At 41.7% G+C, this 21,320-nt stretch overlaps 1 protein-coding gene across 2 annotated transcripts in view; it reads left to right on the forward strand.

The window, feature by feature from the left end:
- Window positions 1-477: 477 nt before the first annotated feature.
- The window catches only part of nlgn4xa (neuroligin 4 X-linked a), a 115,105-nt gene continuing 94,262 nt past the window's right edge, over window positions 478-21,320 (forward strand). The window contains exons 1-3 of one of the 2 annotated variants that reach the window (XM_040014780.1): window positions 478-488; window positions 2,163-2,476; window positions 19,499-20,214. In XM_040014780.1, coding sequence (XP_039870714.1) covers window positions 19,650-20,214 — 565 coding nt within the window. In that variant the 5' untranslated portion in view covers window positions 478-488; window positions 2,163-2,476; window positions 19,499-19,649. Of the gene's footprint in view, window positions 489-1,968; window positions 2,477-19,498; window positions 20,215-21,320 lie in introns of those variants that run through there. The other variant, XM_040014779.1, reaches the window with a different exon arrangement.

A 21,320-nucleotide genomic window follows, 5' to 3' on the forward strand; every position in this document is an offset into this window, starting at 1 on the left:
CTTTATAACCTATCGTTCTACATAACACACTGCACAGCTCCTTGGATGATATTACATTCAGTGCATGTGAGAACAGAATATTGATGTTTTTAAAAATCCAACAAAGAACTCCAGCATTGCATTTATAAGTTGTTTACCTAAAGGCATCTTTAAAAATGGAAAATCCCATTACCGTATTGACTTCTGCTTAGATACCAGGTTTTCTGAGTCCTCATTTTATAAAGATGTGTTTTGGAAGGAGTCATTAAAAGCATTTTGATTAGTAACACCCCAATGAGTCCTGCATGTTTAGCATGCTAGTGTTACTGGTCAACAGCATGCTAACACCCAATTATTTGTTTATTCCTGAAACAATACACAATGTTTGTAGCTGCTCTTTGTTTGGAAGACGATTTGTTTAAGAATGCCAAAGTGACTTACAGTCCCACACCGCTGCTATGATAATGGCGACTGTGGCTCAGGGGGCAGAGCAGGTCATCTTCCATCTGGTTCAATCCCATATTCCTCCAGTATGCATGCCAAAGATACTGAACCCTGAGTTACCCCTTATGCATCCATTAGCATGTCAATGCGTACGTGACTAGATAAAGCGATGAATGTGTGTTTGACTGGGTAAATGAAACTTGCAGCTGAAAGTACTTTGAATCCATAGAAAAACGGAATTCGAACAGAATTCGATAGATAAGCAGCAGTCCATTCACCATGTTTAATAAGTAAAAAACATTGAGAAGACATAATGGCTGTTGGCTTTGAATCCCATCATACTACAAAGCTCTCATATTAGTAAATGAGGGGTACAATGTTAAACCCTTGTCTAATCCTGACTTCAGTCACTGAAGTCACATTTTATCTTCACTTGGTCATACATTTGTAATGTTGCAAAACATAACAAAATTAAGATGATTTGTTTTTGTACGACAGCTGGATAGCATAGTGATAAGACCTTTGGAACTTCAGGTCAGGGGTTCGACAGTAAGGGTCCCTAGGCTAGACCCCCCCCACACTAACCAAGCCTACCTCGGATGAGTGACGGAGACATAACTGAGGCCATTATGGCTTGGACGTTCTGACTGGAACAGTAGCAAGAGATGAGAACAGGGTGTTGTTGGAATGATACTATGCAAGGAACCACAGCAGAAGGGGTTACATGAAGAGGATGTGGGACCTATGATCTATCAAATCTATAGCACAAGTCACCATCAAGGAGGATCTACCAAGGAGATGCTCTGTCCCCGCTGCTCTTCTGCATAGGCCTGAACCCCCTCAGTGAGATCACTGACATGACGGGGAGATGCAGTACCAGAAGGCAACATTGCAGACATCAAGGACCGCTACAACATCATGAAGAGGCCGCTAGGAAAGATGCAACCACCGAGTACCAGCAGAGGCAAGTCCTGAGGAGTCAGCTGAACGGAAAGAAGAAGATCCAGGCTGTCAACACATACGCCCTGCCTGTGATCAGATATCGAGCTGGGATAATAACCTGGCCAACGGAGAAGAGAAGAAAAGGAGAAGCCACTGACAAGAAGACAAGGACGCTTTTTATATATGTACACATATATATATATATATATATATATATATATATATATATATATATATATATATATATATATATGAGCAACCACAGCTGACACAAAGTGCTGTACATTGGAACTATATAATCAAATTACATAAGATGTAAATAAAAGCCAAATGAAAGCAAAAGTAAAATAATTAATTAAATAACTAATTTCATTACAAGAGAAACTAAGTCTCACTGAGGTTAAAAGCCAAAAGTGGGATTTAAGACGTGATTTAAAAGTGGACAGGGAAGTTTAGGATAATCTGACAGTGCTAACCTGTCAGATTATCCTAAACTATGACAAGAATAGGAAGACAAAGTTTTTCATTTGCATGAGTGCAAAGCCTGCCTTGTGATTGTGAGCTATTGTGCAGTGATGTTAGCACCCAGAACCGGGTTTGAAGAGTAGCTGGTGCCATGCTCCATGCCAGAGCTGCCACAACTCAGCGGCTGGTTAAGGGTGATGGAGAGAATGCGGCAATCCATTGGCTGCAGGCTTAGTATATTTCAGTCGGTGTAGTCCAATGGCAAGCGAGAGAGAGAGAGACCTGGTTTCTCTATCACTAATCTTGTCCGCGCAATACACTCGGTCTGCGAGAGCAATTAGATTCAGCACCGTTTCCAGTGCCTCTGCAGTGACTCATTGAAACATCTTCTGTGCTGATAAAGCCGCATCTCTATTCTCCCATACCACACACACACACACGCACACAAACACACACTCAGTCTGTCTCAAAGACACATGCTGGACGTACAGTTAACTGTCTTCAGAGCGCAAAGACTGCGCGTCTTACTTTGGATTTGCAGAGCAGCGGGTTGGACGTGGACTTTATTGCGTTTTTCTTATGTGGTGTGTATTTCGCCTGAAGTCGGGACTTACATTTAAGTCAGACGGTGGTGATACAGGCTGAGGTAAGTGCGCTGCCGGCGGGATGTCATGGCGAGCCTCACAGCTTTCCCCAAGCGAGAAATAACAGTGTAGATTTATAGAGAAGGGGAGAAGGTCTGTGCGTTTCCATGGGCTGACCCCCTCCTCTGCTGTCTCGCAACATAGCACAGTCCAAAGGGGATTCTTCCAGACACTGGTAACCTTAATAGAATCAGGCTTTTCCTTTTTACAGTTGGAAAAACTGTTAGGAGTCTGGCATGGCGATGTTTTCACCTGAAAACCCCGCAGCACGACAGGCTTGTTCTTGCGCACTTTCATTAGACTCCAGTTCACGTGAACGTGTTGATTACAGAAACGATTTGCTGCAGTAAAGATGTCGGTTGATGCAGAAGATGATAAACATACATCTCAAATCCCGAACTGCACTTTTTGTTTATTTGTGTATTTCTGTGTAGACACGCAGACTTGGAATCGCGTCTTAAACCAAACTCTGCGCCCGTTGAACAGCTCGGTTACCTTTACTGCGACAGCGCCGACACGATAGGCGGATGTATTCCACCAGCTTAAAAACGTTTTTCCCTCTAGGTGGCAAAACGTTTCAACACGCCACACACTCGCGTTTTTCCACAACTCTTGTGTGTATGGGATGCAACAAAGACGGGCATCTTCCAGCAGGACTTCTCTGCGTGCGTCTCTATCGAAGCATCCACAAGATGGTGGTGTGGATATCTGTACGTGGATTTTGAGAAAAAGGGAGGAAAAAAACAGGAAAAAAGGCGGTTAGGGTGTTAGAGTGGAAGGTTGAGTGGGGTTTGTCTCTTGCGTGGATATTTACAGCTTCATCGCTGCTAATGCTGTGGTTTCAATGGAGCTGTGGCATTCACACTGGCTCCGTAACAGCAGCAGATTGCAGTTCCACACAGGCTGCTGGTTTAAAAACGGATGACCTTGTATGTGTTGTCATTCATGAACCGCACAATGGAGTGGTGAACTTGGTGCAAAAGGGTCCATAAAAACATGGACACACCCAGAAAATAGATGTGATGTGTGAACATTAGGTGAAACATATGTTTTGCATTTGAAAGCTGCTGCAGGAGTATTATTGATTATAATTGATAATCATATGATTCTCTAAAGAAATACGTTCTTCAAACACCAAGACTTCAGTTTAGCAAAGCTTTGATTCGTTCTGATGTGTGTGTGTGTGGGGGGGGGTACTCTCCCTCATGTTCAAAGAAGGGTGCTTGACAGCATCATCTTTCTTAGAGAATGTTGTTTTACTGTTGCATGTTGATGGCATGAGCTACGCACTTGGGCCTACCTTAACTTTTAATTGTGTCACTGGTGTCCACAGGGGCCAATGCAAAGGGCCGGCTCCTCTGTGATGGTAGAATAAGCAAACAGAGATGGACCCGACTCATGCTTAGCCAGTGGTTGTTCTGCCACCATGTTACCACACATGTGAGGGTGTGGAGTGTGAGTTTACCACACAGTGGCTTCTGTGGGTAGTTCATGTTTTGCACCCCTGATGGGGTGAGCTTGGCAAACACAAAGTGTCAGTGCATTTTCACATGCTGCTCAAAGCAGGTGGTCTTTTCCCTGACATTTGCAGGTTATGGTTACATTAGATTGGTTACATAATTGGGAAACTTTCTCACATTGCTGCTAAACTGGAACAGGAATTACTTGGCACATGGGGTGTGTGTTTTTAGTAGAGTACTGTATGGAAAATTTTAGGTCTATGGCAACCTGCTAGCAACATGGTTGCTAGTAAGTATGAATACTTTCTTGTAAACATCTTGACCCCTTTATGCACATTTTCTATCAATGTGTCCATAAATTGGCAGAATTTGCTAGAGGGAGTTACCCACAGTTAATGTAAAAAATCAGACATCAGGCCCTTTAGTGGCTTGGCTGTGAAGAAAGTCCCAGCATTGTTATGGTACCATTACAAGACTTCTTGCAAAGTGCAGCCTCCTTGCTATTTATACCATTGCACCCCGTTGCAAGGGCCTGCCTTTATCAGGAAGAAGAAATTAAAAGTTAATGTTGTCGATTACAAGCTGATAAAAAATCAGATTGGGTTCTTTTTCCCAGAGAAATGTTTCTTTACAAAATTAAAATGATCACAGTCTGCTTTCTCTAGGATACGGTGGCCGCGCATCGAGATCCAACACACTTCAAAAATCACTCTGTGATGATTAAACCAATCTTCAGACAAGTTATGAAAAACGAGATGATGAAGTTATTTGACTCGCCAAGGGATCAGAGTTAGCCTCCGGGTGCTTCTAGTGCTAAGCAGTCATATTGATGCAAAGAGCTCACAGTCAATAGTTATTGATCAGCACAAACAGTTTATGTCATTTATATGAAATGCTATGAAATCTTTGAACTATATTGAAATGACTTTTGAGATGAAGAGCACAGGTGTAAACATCATCATCCTGGTAAAGGATACTTCAGAAAAACACATATTTAAGAAGCTAACAACTTGAGTCACTCATCATGCTTGTGTAACACAAGAAGGAGAAAATAGAGACATTCTTCACATCACAGCATATCTGAGTTTCTTTCTCTGGTTTAAAACCAGTATTTTAATGTTAGTAGGCGAGATGGATAGGGCAAAACAGACATGCTATCTGTCTATCTATCTATCTATCTATCTATCTATCTGTCTATCTATCTGTCTGTCTGTCTGTCTGTGTCTGTCTGTCTGTCTGTCTATCTATCTGGCCTTAGCACATGAGAGTGATTGCTGGAATTTCCTAAGTTTCATAGCATGTGTTTTAGGAGCGTTGACCTCTTTCACACGTTCCTTGTTGCTGCTTAAGACACTTTTACAGTGAAGACGGATTTAAGATCATTTATCCTTCAAATATTTCAGATTATTCAGATTTATTGGATGCCTTCATTAAAAAGCTTAGAATTTTCTTTAAAAATGTATTTTTTCTCTTTTTTCTGCATGTGATATGCTCGTTTATCGTCTTGTTCTTTCATGCAACATCTACTAGTTATCTTCTGTCTAAGATGAGGCAGCTAGCTGTGGGTAGCATTTTCATTCATTGTTCCTTCACTTATTACGAACCAAAGCAGCCTCAAACCCCGATGCTCCCTCCACTTTTCTTTAAATTTGTGGTGATATTTTGTTGTTGGTGTGCAGTTTGATTTTGGCAGCACAGATTTCTTTGGTGGCGCTGCTCAAAGTCAGCTGATCCAAGTAGCTTCTGGGGAAATGACACGTTTACTTTTCCCAGCCTGTAATCCATTACTGATTACTCATTGTGTTCAAGAAAGACAGTGGTTTCTGTAAAGTGGAGATTCTGTAAAAAAAAAAAAGTGTGCTTTGTCAGATTGTGTGCTTTGTTGTTACGACTTAGATGAAACTCAGAACAGTTTTATTAATAATCAATGCAGAAATCCTGACAACTCTAATAGATTTACTTTTTCTTGCAACTGTATGTTGCAGTTCTATTGTTTTATGTCTGTTCAACTTCCTGTGATAGCCACAGGAGTAGAGAGTGCCTGACTGGATCATTTTATGATGATTGAAATGCAAATGACAGACTGCGGCTTCATTGATATTCATAAGACGTATGTCATATAATCATTACGAGTCAGAACAATGTTCACAATCTCCTGTGTGCTTCTGTCAAGGAGAGCTATGGATGCATACTCTGTATTCAGCTCGAGCCATCTGAAGGACTTTTTTGAAAAACACAAACACACCCTATCCCCCAAACACACATCATAAAATGCCCCATTACTGCAAGTAATATAAACTCTGTCAATTTATCACACACACACACACACACACACACACACACACACACACACACACACACACACACACACACACACACACACACACAAGGGAAAAAAAGAAAAACAAGCATATACCCTCAGTTAAGAATGAGTAACAATTTCATTTCATTTGCTGCATTCATGCTTTTACTGTTTGGTGACTCCTGTGCTGCCATGCGAGGCAGCGTGAACATAATAGGAGCCAGTGATGTACAGCCTGCGGTTGTAGTCAAACACCAAACAACTGCTCACTAAAATCAATACATCTTCTGTTAAATATATGTTGAATATATGCAGTTATATAATGTTACAGTGAATAAAAGCCCTTGCCCATTTTCAAAGGCATATAGCTTATTTCACATCATTTTCATTAATAAGACTTTTAAATGAGTCGAAACTTGCTTTTTCCTTATTATTTATATGCAAACATGTATAATGTTTTTATTTATGGGTTCCCTGTGTTGAGTAACCCGTAGTGGCTTGAAAAGCCAAAATTGTATTAATTCATCCATCAGTAGTTTTCTGCATGCGCTAATGAAGACATAACACTATGGCTCTTTTGTGGTGGAGGTTTTATTGCCCTTGGGAACTTGTAGAGCAATGTAGTGGAAGACCACGGTGGTCAATCCTAGAGCTCTGAGGGAGGAAGAAAGTACAGGTGTAGGAGTCATAGAGCCAAGAGGCCATCCTGCCTGACACCAGTCCTGACTCTTATAAGCACCTGAAACAAGTGAATGCTCAGCATTACCAGGTGCATTACCAGTCAAAGTTTGGACACACCTTCTCATTTAATGTTTTTTTCATTATTTTTACTATTTTCTACGTTGTAGATACAAACTGAACACATCAAATTCACAAAGCAAGATATATGGAGTTATGTAGCAAAGGAAAAAATTGATGAATAACTTTAAATATGTTTTATATTTAGATTCCTGACAGTAGCCGCCCTCTGCTGTGTCGACAGCATCAAACCCTCGGCCTTCTCTCAGTGAGCTTCATGATGTCATCACCTGACATGGTTTCACCTCACAGGTGAGCCTGTCAGGGTTCACTGGTGGAGTTTCTTGCCTTCTTAATGACGTTGGCACCATCAGTTGTGTTGTGCAGCAGTCAGGTTGGTGCACAGCTGACAGCCCTATTTAACAACTGTTAGAATTCATATTATGAAAAGAACCAATCAGCTGAGTAAAGAGAAACCACAGCCCATCATTACTTTAAGATCTGAAGCTCAGTCAGTCCGGAAAATGTGTAAAACTTTGAATGTGTCCCCGAGTGCAGTCGCAGAAACCATCAAGACCACGATGAAACTGTCTGACATGAGGACCAAGAGCCACCTCTGCTGCTGAGGATGAATTCATTAATGCGGCAAATCTTCGTTAACGAGTTACCACGGATTGTTAAAGAGCTAATGGTGCTAACGCGTTGACACCGTGCAGCCCACACGGGCTGATCCATGGTAACTCGTTAACAGGATTTGCCGCTTTAATGAAGTTATGGTGTTAACGTCATTTTAACTAGATCAATGCTCACAGCACTAATTATTATTAAAAATCATTACTTAAACATAATTTTGTGAATGCTTTGTAAAGTCGCTCTCGAAAACCTAAAAGAAAACTCGGTGACAAATGAAGAAAATTTCAAGAAAGATGGATGTTCCAGTACTTTTTTGTTGAGTTCAGTAGAAGTGTGAGATGACTTATATGGATTGGGGAATTTGGATATTGACGCTGCAGTTGAAGTAAGTTACCTGACAGCTGACGAGCTGCATGCTGCTGATATTCCAGGTCTTGCTTGTTGAAGCAAGTTCAGGTCAGGGCTTCCAGATGCCCACCTGGAAGCTGTACTCAGAGTTTCATCTGTAACATCCATCAGAGTAAATATGGCTCAGCTGTGTGAACAGAAGTGCTGCCAAGTGGCTGGCAAGAAAGAAAGCACAAATGGACTCAGAGGTGATTTGTTTATTGAGCGCAGTATTACAATATATGCTTTAAAAGGGAAAAAAGCACTAACTGTTAAAAATACATATACAAATGTATATTTGTGTGTTTTTTTTAGATATATCACTGTAAAAAAACAAAAAGTGCTGTTTTTACAGGAAAACGCTGGCAGCTGGGGTTACCAGGGACTTCCTGTAAAAAATACAGCAGCAGTAGATAGCTTTACACAGAAGATATGTAAACTGGAGTGGTAAAGGAATCAGATATTTAGAACATATACTAGAAGGAACAGAATTTATCTCATTTGACGGACTAGTTACACAATATGGGATCAACAAGAAAAGATTTTTAGAATATCAACAAATTAAATCCATAGTAAAAAAGAAATTTAAACCGGGTCAAGTTGAACTACAAACACCACCAAGTGTGGTTCAATTTCTTACTCTTAAAACCCCCAAATTACTATCCAAAATATACAGAATGCTTTCTAAAACAGATGAATCAATATCACTTCCTATTGCAAAATGGGAAGCGGATTTATCAGTTAACTTAGACCCAAACTTCTGGTCTCAGATTTGCTTAAAAACCTTTCATCTAATTAGAAATCCCAGTCTTCAATTAATTCAATACAAAATATTACATAGAGCGCACTATACAGGTCATCGGATGTTCAAGATGGGCTTTACGTCTACCAACAACTGCTCACACTGCCAAACCAATTCACCGGACAATTATATCCACGCTCTTTGGTTCTGTCCACCAGTTCAGAAGTTTTGGCGCGAGATATGTGAAGACTTATCGAAGTGTCTGAAATGTAACATTCCAACTTCCCCCTTAGTGTGTTTGTTGGGCAGCTTAGATAATGTCACTTCAGAAAAGAATATCGCCCATATGGTTTTCACTGCCCTATGCATAGCCAAGAAAACTGTCCTCATGAACTGGAAAAATAAAAACAATCTTAATTCTAACCAATATAGAAATTACCTATTAGATTACATTAGTCTTGATACAGCCTCTGCCACCACATCAGATCAATTGCTCTGGGCTCCTTTGATCAGCTCCATCACCTAGTGGGGGTGGGGGGTCATAGTTTGGTCCCGCCTTCACTGTTGTGATTGGTGTGGGGGTAGGGACAGGCTTAGGGCGTCGGGGGGTTCCCCAGGAGCATCTTCCTTGGGGGGCTCAACCCGGGGTAGCGGTCATGTCCTGGGTGGGGGCTCTTTTGGCTCTCAGGTAACGGTTTCCTCGTGGCTGCGTGCAGCGGGGCTAGGGGAGGGTCTGTGCTGACGGACGTGGGTTACTGACCTGGTAGCCTGTCTGCCCCTGGGTGGGTCCGGGATGGGCGTGAGGTTCTGGGGGCGCTCCGTCTCTGGGCTGGGGCCCTGGCCGGGCCTCGGGGGCTTGGGTCCTGGTTGGTGTGTTGCCGGGGTTGTGGGCGGGTGGGTGTATGGGGGCCCAGCCCTGGCGCAGGGTGCTGCCGGTGCGTCGAGCCACCTGGGGGGCTCTTCAACTGGTGGGGGAGATTGTCACATCTTGCAGGAGCTTTCCTCTCTTCAGGAACTCTCTCTGCAGGAGGGGGAGATACAGGAGAGGTGGAGGAAGATCTCAGCCTGGGCGTCTATTGTCTTATGTAGTCTGGAAGATGAGTGGATGGTGGGGTGGGTGCAGTTTTCTCTGTGGTGGGGTTGGGTGGACTGTCCCGGGCTCTGTGGGGCCGGGAGGCGCTGCTGCACTGGGCCCCGGTCTGGATGGGCCTGGGCCCCCTTTTCCTGGCGGGTTGCGGAGTATGGGGGTGCCTACTGGGGTCAGCGGGGGAGCTGGCCCCAGGGAGGGGTCACTTGTCCCTCCCTTCCTTCCCTCCCCATCTCGAGCTGCCTCCCTCTTCCCGCTCCACCACAATCACCCACACATGCAGGGCCTTGGAGTAGGGGTATGTCACCAGGGTGCAGAGGAGGCTACCCCCCCTCTGTCCCCTTCTGGCTGCCTCTGCCTCAATTTTATCCTACAACTTAGACATTCACATTACTCACACTCTCATTACACATACATATAGGATCTTGGGGGTGGGCACGATACACGGACTCCAAAAGACCATCAGGGTGTACAACCTCACCCCTGGCGTCGTTGCCCACCTCTCAATTTTAAATACACGTAGACATTGAGGGCTAGAAGGAGGGACCATGCGCTTACCTGCTGCTCTCTGGCAGGTAGCTCCATGCCCTCCTGGGTTTTAAATGCACCTTAGAACACACATGCATCAACACTACAATGAGCGGGTGGAGGGAGGTTTGGAGTCTTCTCTCACCCCCGTTCTCTGCGGCCTGCTGGAGCGGGGGGGCTAGGAGGAGGAGTTGGCCGTCCAACTGCGGTCTGGAGTGTGGGGCCTCCCTGCTGCTGCGGAGTCGGGGCGGTCTGCCTCCCCCCACCGCAGGGAAAAGGGTAACACCACCTGGGTCTGGGTGCAGTTCCCCCCTCCAGGGGCAAGGGTACCTAGACCCGGTTCGTAGAGTACGCTTGGGGAGTGTGATCGTGTGTACAGCGTCTCTTTATGTCTGTCTCCACGTTGGTTGAGTGTGGAGTAAGTGCATATGAGAGCATGAGGGTGGGAATGGATGTTTGTGTCTGTGTGTGCCTGTATGTCTGTGTCTATATGTCAGGTTGGGTATCAGACGCCACCTCTCTGGGGACATCTCAGGCCCTCCAAGGTTTGGAGATCTATCTCCCCCCACCACCACTTCCCCTGCCAGTGGCGGACTCCCTCAGACATCGGTGCGTTGGTGGTTCTTTGTGTCCGGGGTGGGCGTCCAGGTACACACCGGCTCACTCCTGGTGGCTGCTTATTGGGGCCTGGAGCCTGGGGCTCGCTCGGGCCACTTCGGGGGTGGGGCCTGGGGCTCGGTCACTCAGGCACGGCTGGCTGCCGGTGGAGCTCATGGGCGCGTCACTGCAACTCCCCCTGGCTTCTGCTCCGCGGCTGCTGAGTGAGCCCTCATCTGGGACTCTCCTCAGCTCTTACTGGGACAGTGGCGCGGCTGCCCCTCTGTTGGTCTTCCTTGGTTTCTTGTGTTCTGGGGGCCTCTGAATGTCTGGAGTTTTGATCTCCTCCATACCTGCTTCATGCCCTGGAGGACGGGGCTGTGGCCCCCCCACACCCTCTAGCAGATCATTACATGAAGGAACCTTTTAAAAACAAGCGCGTCCATGCTCACAGGTGTACACACGGGTGATCACACCCACAAACTACACCCTTTTTGGCTCCTACCTCAAAGCTCACTGTGTTCTGTTGATCTTATGTGCTGCACAATAATGTTTAATATTTAGTATTTACTGTTATATTCCCATAGATCATCGTGATGTTGTTTATTATGTTGCACTCCTTTTCTTCTGCTTGTTTTCTTTTTTCATTCTCAACAGGTTAAATTAAAAAAATAAATAAATAAAAAAATACTTCCCACCAATGAATGATGTTACATCCTTGTGAAAAAACAAAGAGTCAGTCGAACATTTTCACCTACAGGCCTATAAAATCACCATTTCCTTCCTTTTTAATTAAGCTGGCTGCTTTTGTTCTGAAGAGGAATGATTTCTTTTATAATGACACACTATGGCTTCAAATTTCTCGCACTTCAGTGGGCACGAAAATGACACCTAGTTTTGCTTGTTTACTTGTTGGCCATCTGGGAGATTTTATACGACCACCAAAAATCCTTTTCTACCATTCATCATGTCTTGGAAACGGTACATAGATGATGTATTTTTATTTTGGAAGGGATCAGTCTCCACAGTATTGGAGTTTGTACGATTTTTAAATGAACACTTTTCAGATTGATGTTTTACTCTTGATCATAGTAAAGAAATTAACTTTTTTGACATAATAGTAACCAAAAAAGACAAATATCTGTCCACCTCTTTTTACTCCAAACCTACGTATTGAAATACATTACCTCACGCTGCAAGTTTTCAGCCTCAAAAAAGGTTTACCTGTAAGCCAAGTTGTTAGATTCAAATGCATTTGTGAAATTCCTGAACAATATAATTACAGCAAAGAAAAGATGTTATAAAAATGACAAAGAGGACTGGCCAAGATTTGCAGAAAATAAGGTGGACTCAAAAAATTGAAAGTTTTATCTGGTAACTAAGAAACCTCCAAAACCCAAATGAAATCTTGCTTTTTGCACAACCATTACAACAAAAACCAGGAACATTAAAGAAATAATTTTAAAACATTGGCACATCCTTCGAATTTACAGGAGATTTTTAAAGAACCGCCAATGATAAAAGCATTAGGGATAGGGTTATTCGAGCTTTTTGTGATTCTAAAACCCCAGAAACAACATCTGGTAACTCATAAGGTCATTTTAATTGTGGGTCTTCCATACATTGAGAATACTCAAAAATGTAAAACCAAGAGGCAAGATTATTGATGCAAAAAGCTTTATTACCAGCAAAACTAAAAATGTGGTCTACATGATACAGTGTGCATGCAACAAAACATGCTGTCCTGTGAAAGAATGAATTAACAAACACAGAAGTTCTATTAAGAGAAATGATTTAACCAGCCCCGTTGCAAGACATTTTATTGAAAAACATTGTAGTTCATCTTTATTCTTTATAGGCATTGAAGCCATTAAGTTCAGCCAAAGAGCTGGTTATATCAATTTCATCAGAAAAAAGTGAGAGGCATTCTAGATATTCCATTTAAAGAGTTTATTTCCCAAAGGTATGAATGAAGATCTAGCTATTAATGAGTTTCTGATTCAATCTATTTTTGTCTCTGAAAAAATGTCTCTAAAAATTGTGATGCAAATTGTTGTTGTTTATTTCATGGAATTCATTTCTTAGAGTTCCTGTGATTGTTATGTATATTTTTATCTTGTTTGCATTTTATGTGCACCTGTGGGAATGACCCACTTTTACATGTATAAGGTGACATCCAGTCACCTTATCCTATAATGGTTCGGTCCAGAGCCTATTTGAACAATCATCATCCCCATTAATGATTATGTTTATGTGTGAGTGGCTGATTGGTTCATTAGTTTTTTTTATTTTCTGTTGTTTTATTTTAAATTAAGCACAAGCTGTTTGGTGTTTTGTAATAGCCCCGATGAAGGCCACAAGCCGAAACACGTTTGTCTGGTAATAAAGTTGTTCCTTAGGGTTTCAGGCAAAAAAAAAAAAAGAGAAAAGAAAAAAAAACAGAAAATATGTAAACTGATTTACAGTGAATGAAACACACAACTGTTAAATCTACAAAAAAAGAAATTACTTTCACACAACAATTGTTGTGTATTCATAGAATATTTCCTGTATTTTTTACATGTAATAATTGCTTATTGTAGATCCATAAATTGTAAAATTAAAAGCGAAATGTCAAACAAAAAACTAAATTGACCTGGTAAAACAACGGTGAAACTGTGCATTTTAAATGGAGCTGCTCTGTAGATTATACATAAAATCTATTACTATGCTGTATTTTCATGTTTTAATGTAAAATTTGAAATCATAAACCTGCAAACATCTTACTGCTGTGCCTTCACTTAAACATGCAAAAATACATCTTCAGAAAAGACTAGTGAGGAAAATATTACTTTTGGGAAATTTATTTTGCAGCCATCATCAATAAAACAATTGACAACAATTGGATGCATTTTTTCCAACTTACACAACAACTTGCACAACAGTTACACAATTCAATTAAAATGCTATAAAACTGTGGAACATTGCCACAAAGCAAGAACCATCTTCATGAAACAAGCATATGGCAGACCCTCTACCAGAAAAAGTTACATAGTAACCTGTTAAGACTTTTAAACAAAAATGACACATTGTGCAAAAATTACCGTAATCACCATCCCGCACGACACATACTCTGCTGTCACCACAACCGTGGCCCTGGTCATTGAAAACACATGTGTCACCATATCAAAACATCAGGAAAGCCCCCTGTGGGGAAACAAACCTATAAACACTGCAGTAACAGCACTGGAAAAACCCCCAAACAAACAAAAAAACTGTGGAACGTTCCTTCAAAGCAAGAACATCGTCATGGAAGCGGACCCTTGACCAGAAAAAGGTTCAAAGTACACATTGTGGATTCAACAAAGTAAAAACTACCAGTCCACAAAGAGTCAATATTCAGGCATAACACCATTCGTGGTCGGAGAGATCCTGTGAGGACTCGAGGGTTCTTGTTGGAACGACGCTTTGAGTTGTTGTTCTCTCTTTTGGTTCCTTTTTCTGGGTTTATGGAGAAGAAACATCTGTAGAATAAAATCATATAGGAACATATTAAGCATTTTAATTGATCAGTTAAAAAATAAGTACAAGCATATACATACATATATGCAGTCATGGCCAAACTGCAACAACAACGGGGCGATCGTGGCTCAAGAGTTGGGAGGTCGCCTTGTAATCGGAAGGTTGCCGGTTTGAGTCCCGGCTTGGACAGTCTCGGTCGTTGTGTCCTTGGGCGAGACACTTCACCCGTTGTCTACTGGTGGTGGTCAGAGGGCCCGGTGGCGCCAGTGTCCGGCAGCCTCGCCTCTGTCAGTGCGCCCCAGGGCGGCTGTGGCTTCAATGTAGCTGCCATCACCAGTGTGTGAATGGGTGGATGACTGACAGGTTGTGTAAAGTGCTTTGGGGTCCTTAGGGACTAGTAAAGCGCTATACAAATACAGACCATTTACCATAACAATTGGTTTCCCCAAATTCAAGTTAAAATATAACCAAAATGCTTTGGGAAGTGAACACTGCGTGGTCAAAAACATGTGTCTGTTGCAGTGATAAATCACACTTTTGCATTTAAAAAAAAATAGGTTATAGGTAGTCAGATGTCAGCCAAGTCTTGGTCTGCCCCTGACTCTTGGCCAGGCTTGGACCCAGATTCAGACTGTTATTTTATAAAAACAGTCTGAATCCGGGTCCAAACCCAGCCAAGACTCAGAGCCAGACCTGGATTCCAGAGTCTCAATTACAATTGTTGTAACACGAGATTCTCAGGTCTGAGAAATAAGAAAGACATATTTGCTCACCTTTGAAGAACCTCCAGAGTGGAAGCCAGCTCAGATAATGGATGTTAAAATTGTAGTAGCTCCCGAACATGATGCACAGTGCAGAAATGATTGAGGATATGTTTGTGCTGACGAGGTTCCGATCAAGACTCAGCATGTATCATCTTAAGGAATAGCAGGACTGACCTGAGAACAAATTATTTAACAGGTTATATTAATAAGCACTGCAGTACATGACATTCTATAAACAGTGCAATTAAAAAAAGAGAGAGAGAGCTATGAAACAGACTTACCAAAGACAATAATCGTGGGTGTCAGAGACACTTGCTCCAGTTGCACCTCATCTGCCAGACATGTATCTTCTACATGGAAAAGCATGGACTCCTCCTTCTCTTCAAAGAAGCTGAGCAGAAGCAGGACCACCTCTTTCACATCATCTGAGCAGCCACTCTGCGGTTCCCGTATCCTCTGAAGCCTTGCATCAGTCTGAAGGAACGTCTTGCTTTTGCTGACAACAACTGTGGTCACGCAGTCCAGAAGACCTTTTCCCCTTCAAATCCAAGTAGTCTGTATAATAGAGGCAGGAATTAGCAGCTGTCCTTGCAGTTCAAGGTAAAAGAGACACATGTTTCTGAGATAAGACTGACTATCATTCTCTGGCATATCACTGGCTGAACTAGCAGATGACATGGTTTTATGTGTGCATAGACTCATTCCTATGCACTCTGCAATGTAGTACAGTGGTCCCTCGCTGTAACGCAGTCCACCGGCCTCGCTGTTTCACTGGTTTTTTTGTGTGCAATTTGGTATGCTTTAAATTTTTTATTTATTTTTTTAAAAGTGCATTGACCATTGCCAATCATTCTCATGCCGCATCTCCTGTACAGTACAGAATGCGTTCAGCTTGTCAAATTTACATAAATCTTCGATCGCTAGCAGTGTGACTCTGAAGTGCTGCACTGTATGTTTGTAAGTTTTCTCCCCAACAAACGCAGCACTGTCACCTGCGGTAGCTCCCAAAGACAGAGGAAGATGCTAACCATCACACAAAAAGTTGGACTTCTGGACGAGCTAATGGAAGTTACTGTATTTTTGGGATTAAAAGGCGCATTAAGTTAAAGAAAACAGTCAGATAAGTCAAACTTTACTCAACTCATTCTTCTTGCTTCCTCTGCTTCCTTCCATTAATTCATTAATGCTGAAGCCTCTTAATGTGACCAATATCTTTTCACAAAAGATGCAGGTGATCATTTTTAGTATTTCAAAAGTTCGCCTGTGCTTTTCAGCTGAACTAGCATGCTAGCGCTAAGTTATCAAGTATTAGTCTAAATTAGTGATGTGTCGGCCGCGAATGAAACGGCTCATAGAGGCGACTCTTTGAATTAAACCACGCGAGCTGGCTCCTTATTGGGAGCCGTGAGGTTTTTTTCCTTTCTCTCACCCTCTCTCTCTCTCACCCTCTCTCTCTCACACTTTTAGTGTCATCTCTAGTCTTTGCCTTGGCCAAGGGCAGCAGTATAAGGAATGACAAAAGTGACAGTTGTAATCACCCTGTTTTAGTTCTTTTTACTCAAACGTATCAAAAGCTATGTGGTAACATCTGGACTGATGTGTTTACTGTCAGCATTTTAATCAGGAGTTTAAAGGCTGTAGGTTGCAGCCGTTGCACTAACGGTGTGTATAAATGTAACAGTAATGAGCAGATGTGAATGAGCTTGGATTAGATGTAATTTGCATCATCTTTCCAAGGACCAGAAGCATCACCAAAATGAGAACTGCAATAGCTAATCTGATGGCTGATCCAGGAGCTAACAGCAAAGGAAAATGCAGTGTGGAAATGGTTTTTAAAATCAGGAGTGAAATTTTAAATGTAAGAAATAAATCTTTGACTTTTAAATCCATTAACTTATTTGACTTTTTCTAAATTGTATTTTTAAAAAGTTTTGTTTTTTTGGAATTCAAAAATGTTTCTTGAAATCGGGGTTTTATTGAGATTTCTTTTTTGTGAAATCCATTTTCAATTTGAAGTATTTATTAATGAAATTCATTTTGAAATATAAATATAATTTTTATTTAAATGAAATGATTAAATAATATATTAATGATTAAATAAATACAGTGATTAAAAATGAATTTGATGCACATGGCTCTTCTGGTCCTCCACAGCTATCATGTGTCTGGTGTAAACGTGTATTCAGGTGTTTTATTTGTTAGGCCAGCGGCCCGAGAGTCGAGGCTCGGGTGTGAAATTGATGGTTTTCAGGGTTTTTGTCGTTAACTCGGTTTCCCTGGGTCTTTTCTCATGTTGTGGTTGTGCGTCTTATTTTGAAAGAAATAGTTACGCGTTACCATAGCGTCCAGAGAGCATTACGGGGCAGAGAGGAGGATGTTACTTTCGATGTTGTTGGTGCAAGTTACACAATTACACAGTGAATTGATGTTTAGTATTATATTTACAAAATAGCAGTTTTTGTCTTGGCTGCATCCTTTTATTTTGTTGTATTTATCCGCGACTCCTTAAAGGCCGGTCCGTGAAAATGTTGTCTGACATTAAACCGGTCTGTGGAGCAAAAAAGGTTGGGGACCGCTGAGTCAGGCCATTTCAAGATTTAAAAGGTAGCATTAAAGAAATATGAGCTCAAAGCATTAAAATGTTGAGGCACTGGCTGTGTTAGTTCAGTGAATGGAAGTTATTTGTAAGGGAAACTATTTCTACTTGCTGCCAACACAAATGTGTATACTTGTGTCTCTTTTCACAAACTAAATGTGAATCTGATCATGGAAACTAATGATCCTCGATACATATGGAGCACAGCAGCAGACACCCAGTGCATTGCAGGCAACTATAGTCACATGTTACACAGTGTTACAGGCATATACAGTGTTCCTGAAACATGAAAACATTGGTTGAAAACTATAAAATTCTTTATAATTTTTTGTGATATGACTTTAACTAATTACACTTGCTGCACTGCAGTGTCGCTGATCAGGGACCTACTCTCTTTTCACTACATCCAAACTCATTGTAGGGCTGATTGACTTTGTGATGTTAATGTTTCAGAAATTCTCTCAGTTAGTGTTAGGGTGCCTGTGCAGCCATTTGCCTTCGTCTCAACTATGTAGTCAACAGATTCTTCCCCTCTGTTCTGTTTTACTAATCATTATTGTAAAGCTGTTGGGATCGGACAGATCGGCACTTTGACTCTCTTACTAAGATCATCTATTGATGCAGTTTTGTTTTTTCATTTTGAGGAAGGACTCAGTGCTGGTCAGCATGAGATTGAATCACTGATTTGGCTGCTTTCAGTGGCACTTAATGGGATAGATAGATTTATAATTCCAGGAACTTTCCAGAACTCCCTCACCAAAGAAAATGTGCTGTTATTGACTCATTTCCACCAGTCTCAATCCTCCACAGTCCTCTGCTCGCTCTTTTCTTTTGTTCTGGAGCCAACAAAGTATTCCCATTTTTAATTATTGGGCAGCAAGCAGTGAAAATGAAGACGTTTTCAGAATAACTGCAGGACACTGATGCCTTCGGTCACTTTAACAAAACAAAAACCAATGTGATGATGATGATGATGATGATAACAATAATAATAAAGTATAGTTAACACATGTTTTATTCAAATTAATGTAAACCCAATCAGCAGAGAGTTCCGAGTGTCGCAGAGGTCAGATCAAACTTTGACTTCATTCCTGGCCACCAACACAAAACAGCAAAACAGGATGTGGGATGGAATATGGAAAACAGTTGTTTAGACTCGTATACACTTTATAGTATATTTATTTACACTATTTGCTGCTACTTTCACTCAAAATGTGGTTAGGTACATGCAGCCAAACTGGTTGTTTAACATAAGACAAGAATCTTGGTTTTGCTTGTTAAAAAGCAACATTTTGAAACCATTAATGTTTCAATTTATGATGCAAAACGACACATAGAAACATTACAGTTGGGGGTGAGGTCAAGGTAAGTTTAAAGAAAACCTAAACCAAAAGTTATATTCTGAGAGCACAGAAAATGATTTCAAATAAAAGTCTGAACACTTTTTAAATTAAAGTCAAAATTTTGTCCTTCGTCCTAACCAACAAAACCATTTAGGAGATAACCAAGGTTAAGATCACCCTCTCAAGAACATACGTGTGCATACACATCATATATCCAAGTAATTTTTTCCTAGTAATTTGCTGAATTAAAGATGATTAATCTGCTCAGACTCATCTGGTAAACTGCAATAACACTGTAAATATGCCCTAGTGGAAACACTCAACACTCTTTTTGTTGTTCTTTTAGGACTATCTATCTCGTCAAGCTGGACTTGAGATAACCAAAGTGTTCTTCAGAGTGCTTTCTTCTGGGAGTGAGAGTTACCCAGCAGCCATCAACCTCCACAGAGTCTTGGGATGGGGAGCTCTGAGAAAGCTGCTTTGACTGGCCGGGGCTCATGTGCTCAACTTGCATCCTGAGGAGAAGCAGGCAGCTTCTTGCTGGGGTGCCAAGGACCCAAGCGTGGACCAAAACCACAACCTGCCAGGCTCGGGCTCAGCACAAAAGGAGCATGACAGCATCTGGAGGCCTTTCATGGGTGTGTTACTGCATGGCTAAGGTCAGCATTCTATCGTGGATGGGGCTGGTGTTGATCTCGTCAGCTATCGTTCAAGCCCAGCAGCACCCTGTAGTCACCACCAATTATGGGAAGTTGCGGGGAGTGAAACTTACATTGCCCAATGAGATACTGGGACCAGTGGAGCAGTATTTGGGGATTCCATATGCAATGGCCCCAACGGGGGAGCGGAGGTTCCAACCACCAGAGCCCCCCATGTCGTGGCCCGGTATCAGGAATGCTACTCAGTTTCCTTCAGTTTGTCCTCAGTTCTTAGAGGACCGCTTTTTACTCAATGATATGCTCCCCGTGTGGTTCACGGCTAACTTGGATACAGTGGTTACCTACGTGCAGGAGCAGAGCGAGGACTGCCTTTATCTGAACATCTATGTCCCCACAGAGGACGGTAGGAAAACCCCGTTTTTCTGCTCGCTGTCATGTGTCTGTGTTTTTACAGCTTATATTTCACTTTATTTGAGCTTTAGTATTCCTCTGGCAGACTTACATTCATCTCCCAACACCTGCTCAGTCTCACATCAATCTGCCACTTCCATTTTGTAATGATTCTGCAGTTTTGTATTGTGTTATGACTAAAGCACAGCTCTTTCCTTGACAGACTGCTTTCACCGTTCCCTGAAAGACATTTACTAAGTGAATTATTCATCCACTAATAGAAGACATGAGCTTGGATTAGATGTAGACAGGTCTGCATCACCTACAGGTGCTGCGCCGGGGCAATGACCCAATCCTCTTTTCAAATATACATGGTTAAAGCGCCACATTTCCTTCAAAGTTCCATGAATCCACCAGGTAATAAGGTTAAATAATTTACATAACAATATTTTAAAAAAGAATTGCAATTGTGATTTTCTAGTTAACTACATCTACAAAACATTTAACTGTTTTTTGTGCTGATATAACAAAAACATGGTATATACAGGAATTATAATTCTGCAAGTCAGTTGCTAATAAAAGCACATTTTAAAACCTCTTTAAAGCAGAGTGAGTAGCACAATGGTTATTATGACATGATTTAATGAACTGGGAAATAAAAAGTCGCTACCTGTTAATTTTAGCTAATAACACTGATCTTTAACCATCAAATCCATTTATTGATCTTTTTATGGCTAACCCAGTTTCATATGTTATCATTCATATTTCATTTCAAGAAAAGATGTGGCGATAAATAAATACATCCTGTTCAGTATCACAGAGCATTAAAATTTTTGAATCAACCTTATACTGAATTTATCCATAAATCCACAGAGAGTCACGTGTGACATTCAGGTGACTCCTTACTGGAACATACTTAAATCGTCCGTGGAACAGGAATCGAGCTACCGATGGGGAACTGGGAGAAAAAACAGAAGCACAAGGTTATGGGACAAATAACTCAGCAATAAGCACTAATGAGCGAGCCAAATTAGCACCACGGTGGATTCATAAATGCACAGTCATAATGAGAGGATGCACTGCAGGTGCAAGAGTGCGAGCCTGGGAAGGGCAGTTCCA

The sequence above is a fragment of the Simochromis diagramma genome, unplaced genomic scaffold (genome assembly GCF_900408965.1).
Source record: "Simochromis diagramma unplaced genomic scaffold, fSimDia1.1 OVJJ01000165.1, whole genome shotgun sequence".
Classification (NCBI taxonomy): domain Eukaryota; kingdom Metazoa; phylum Chordata; class Actinopteri; order Cichliformes; family Cichlidae; genus Simochromis; species Simochromis diagramma.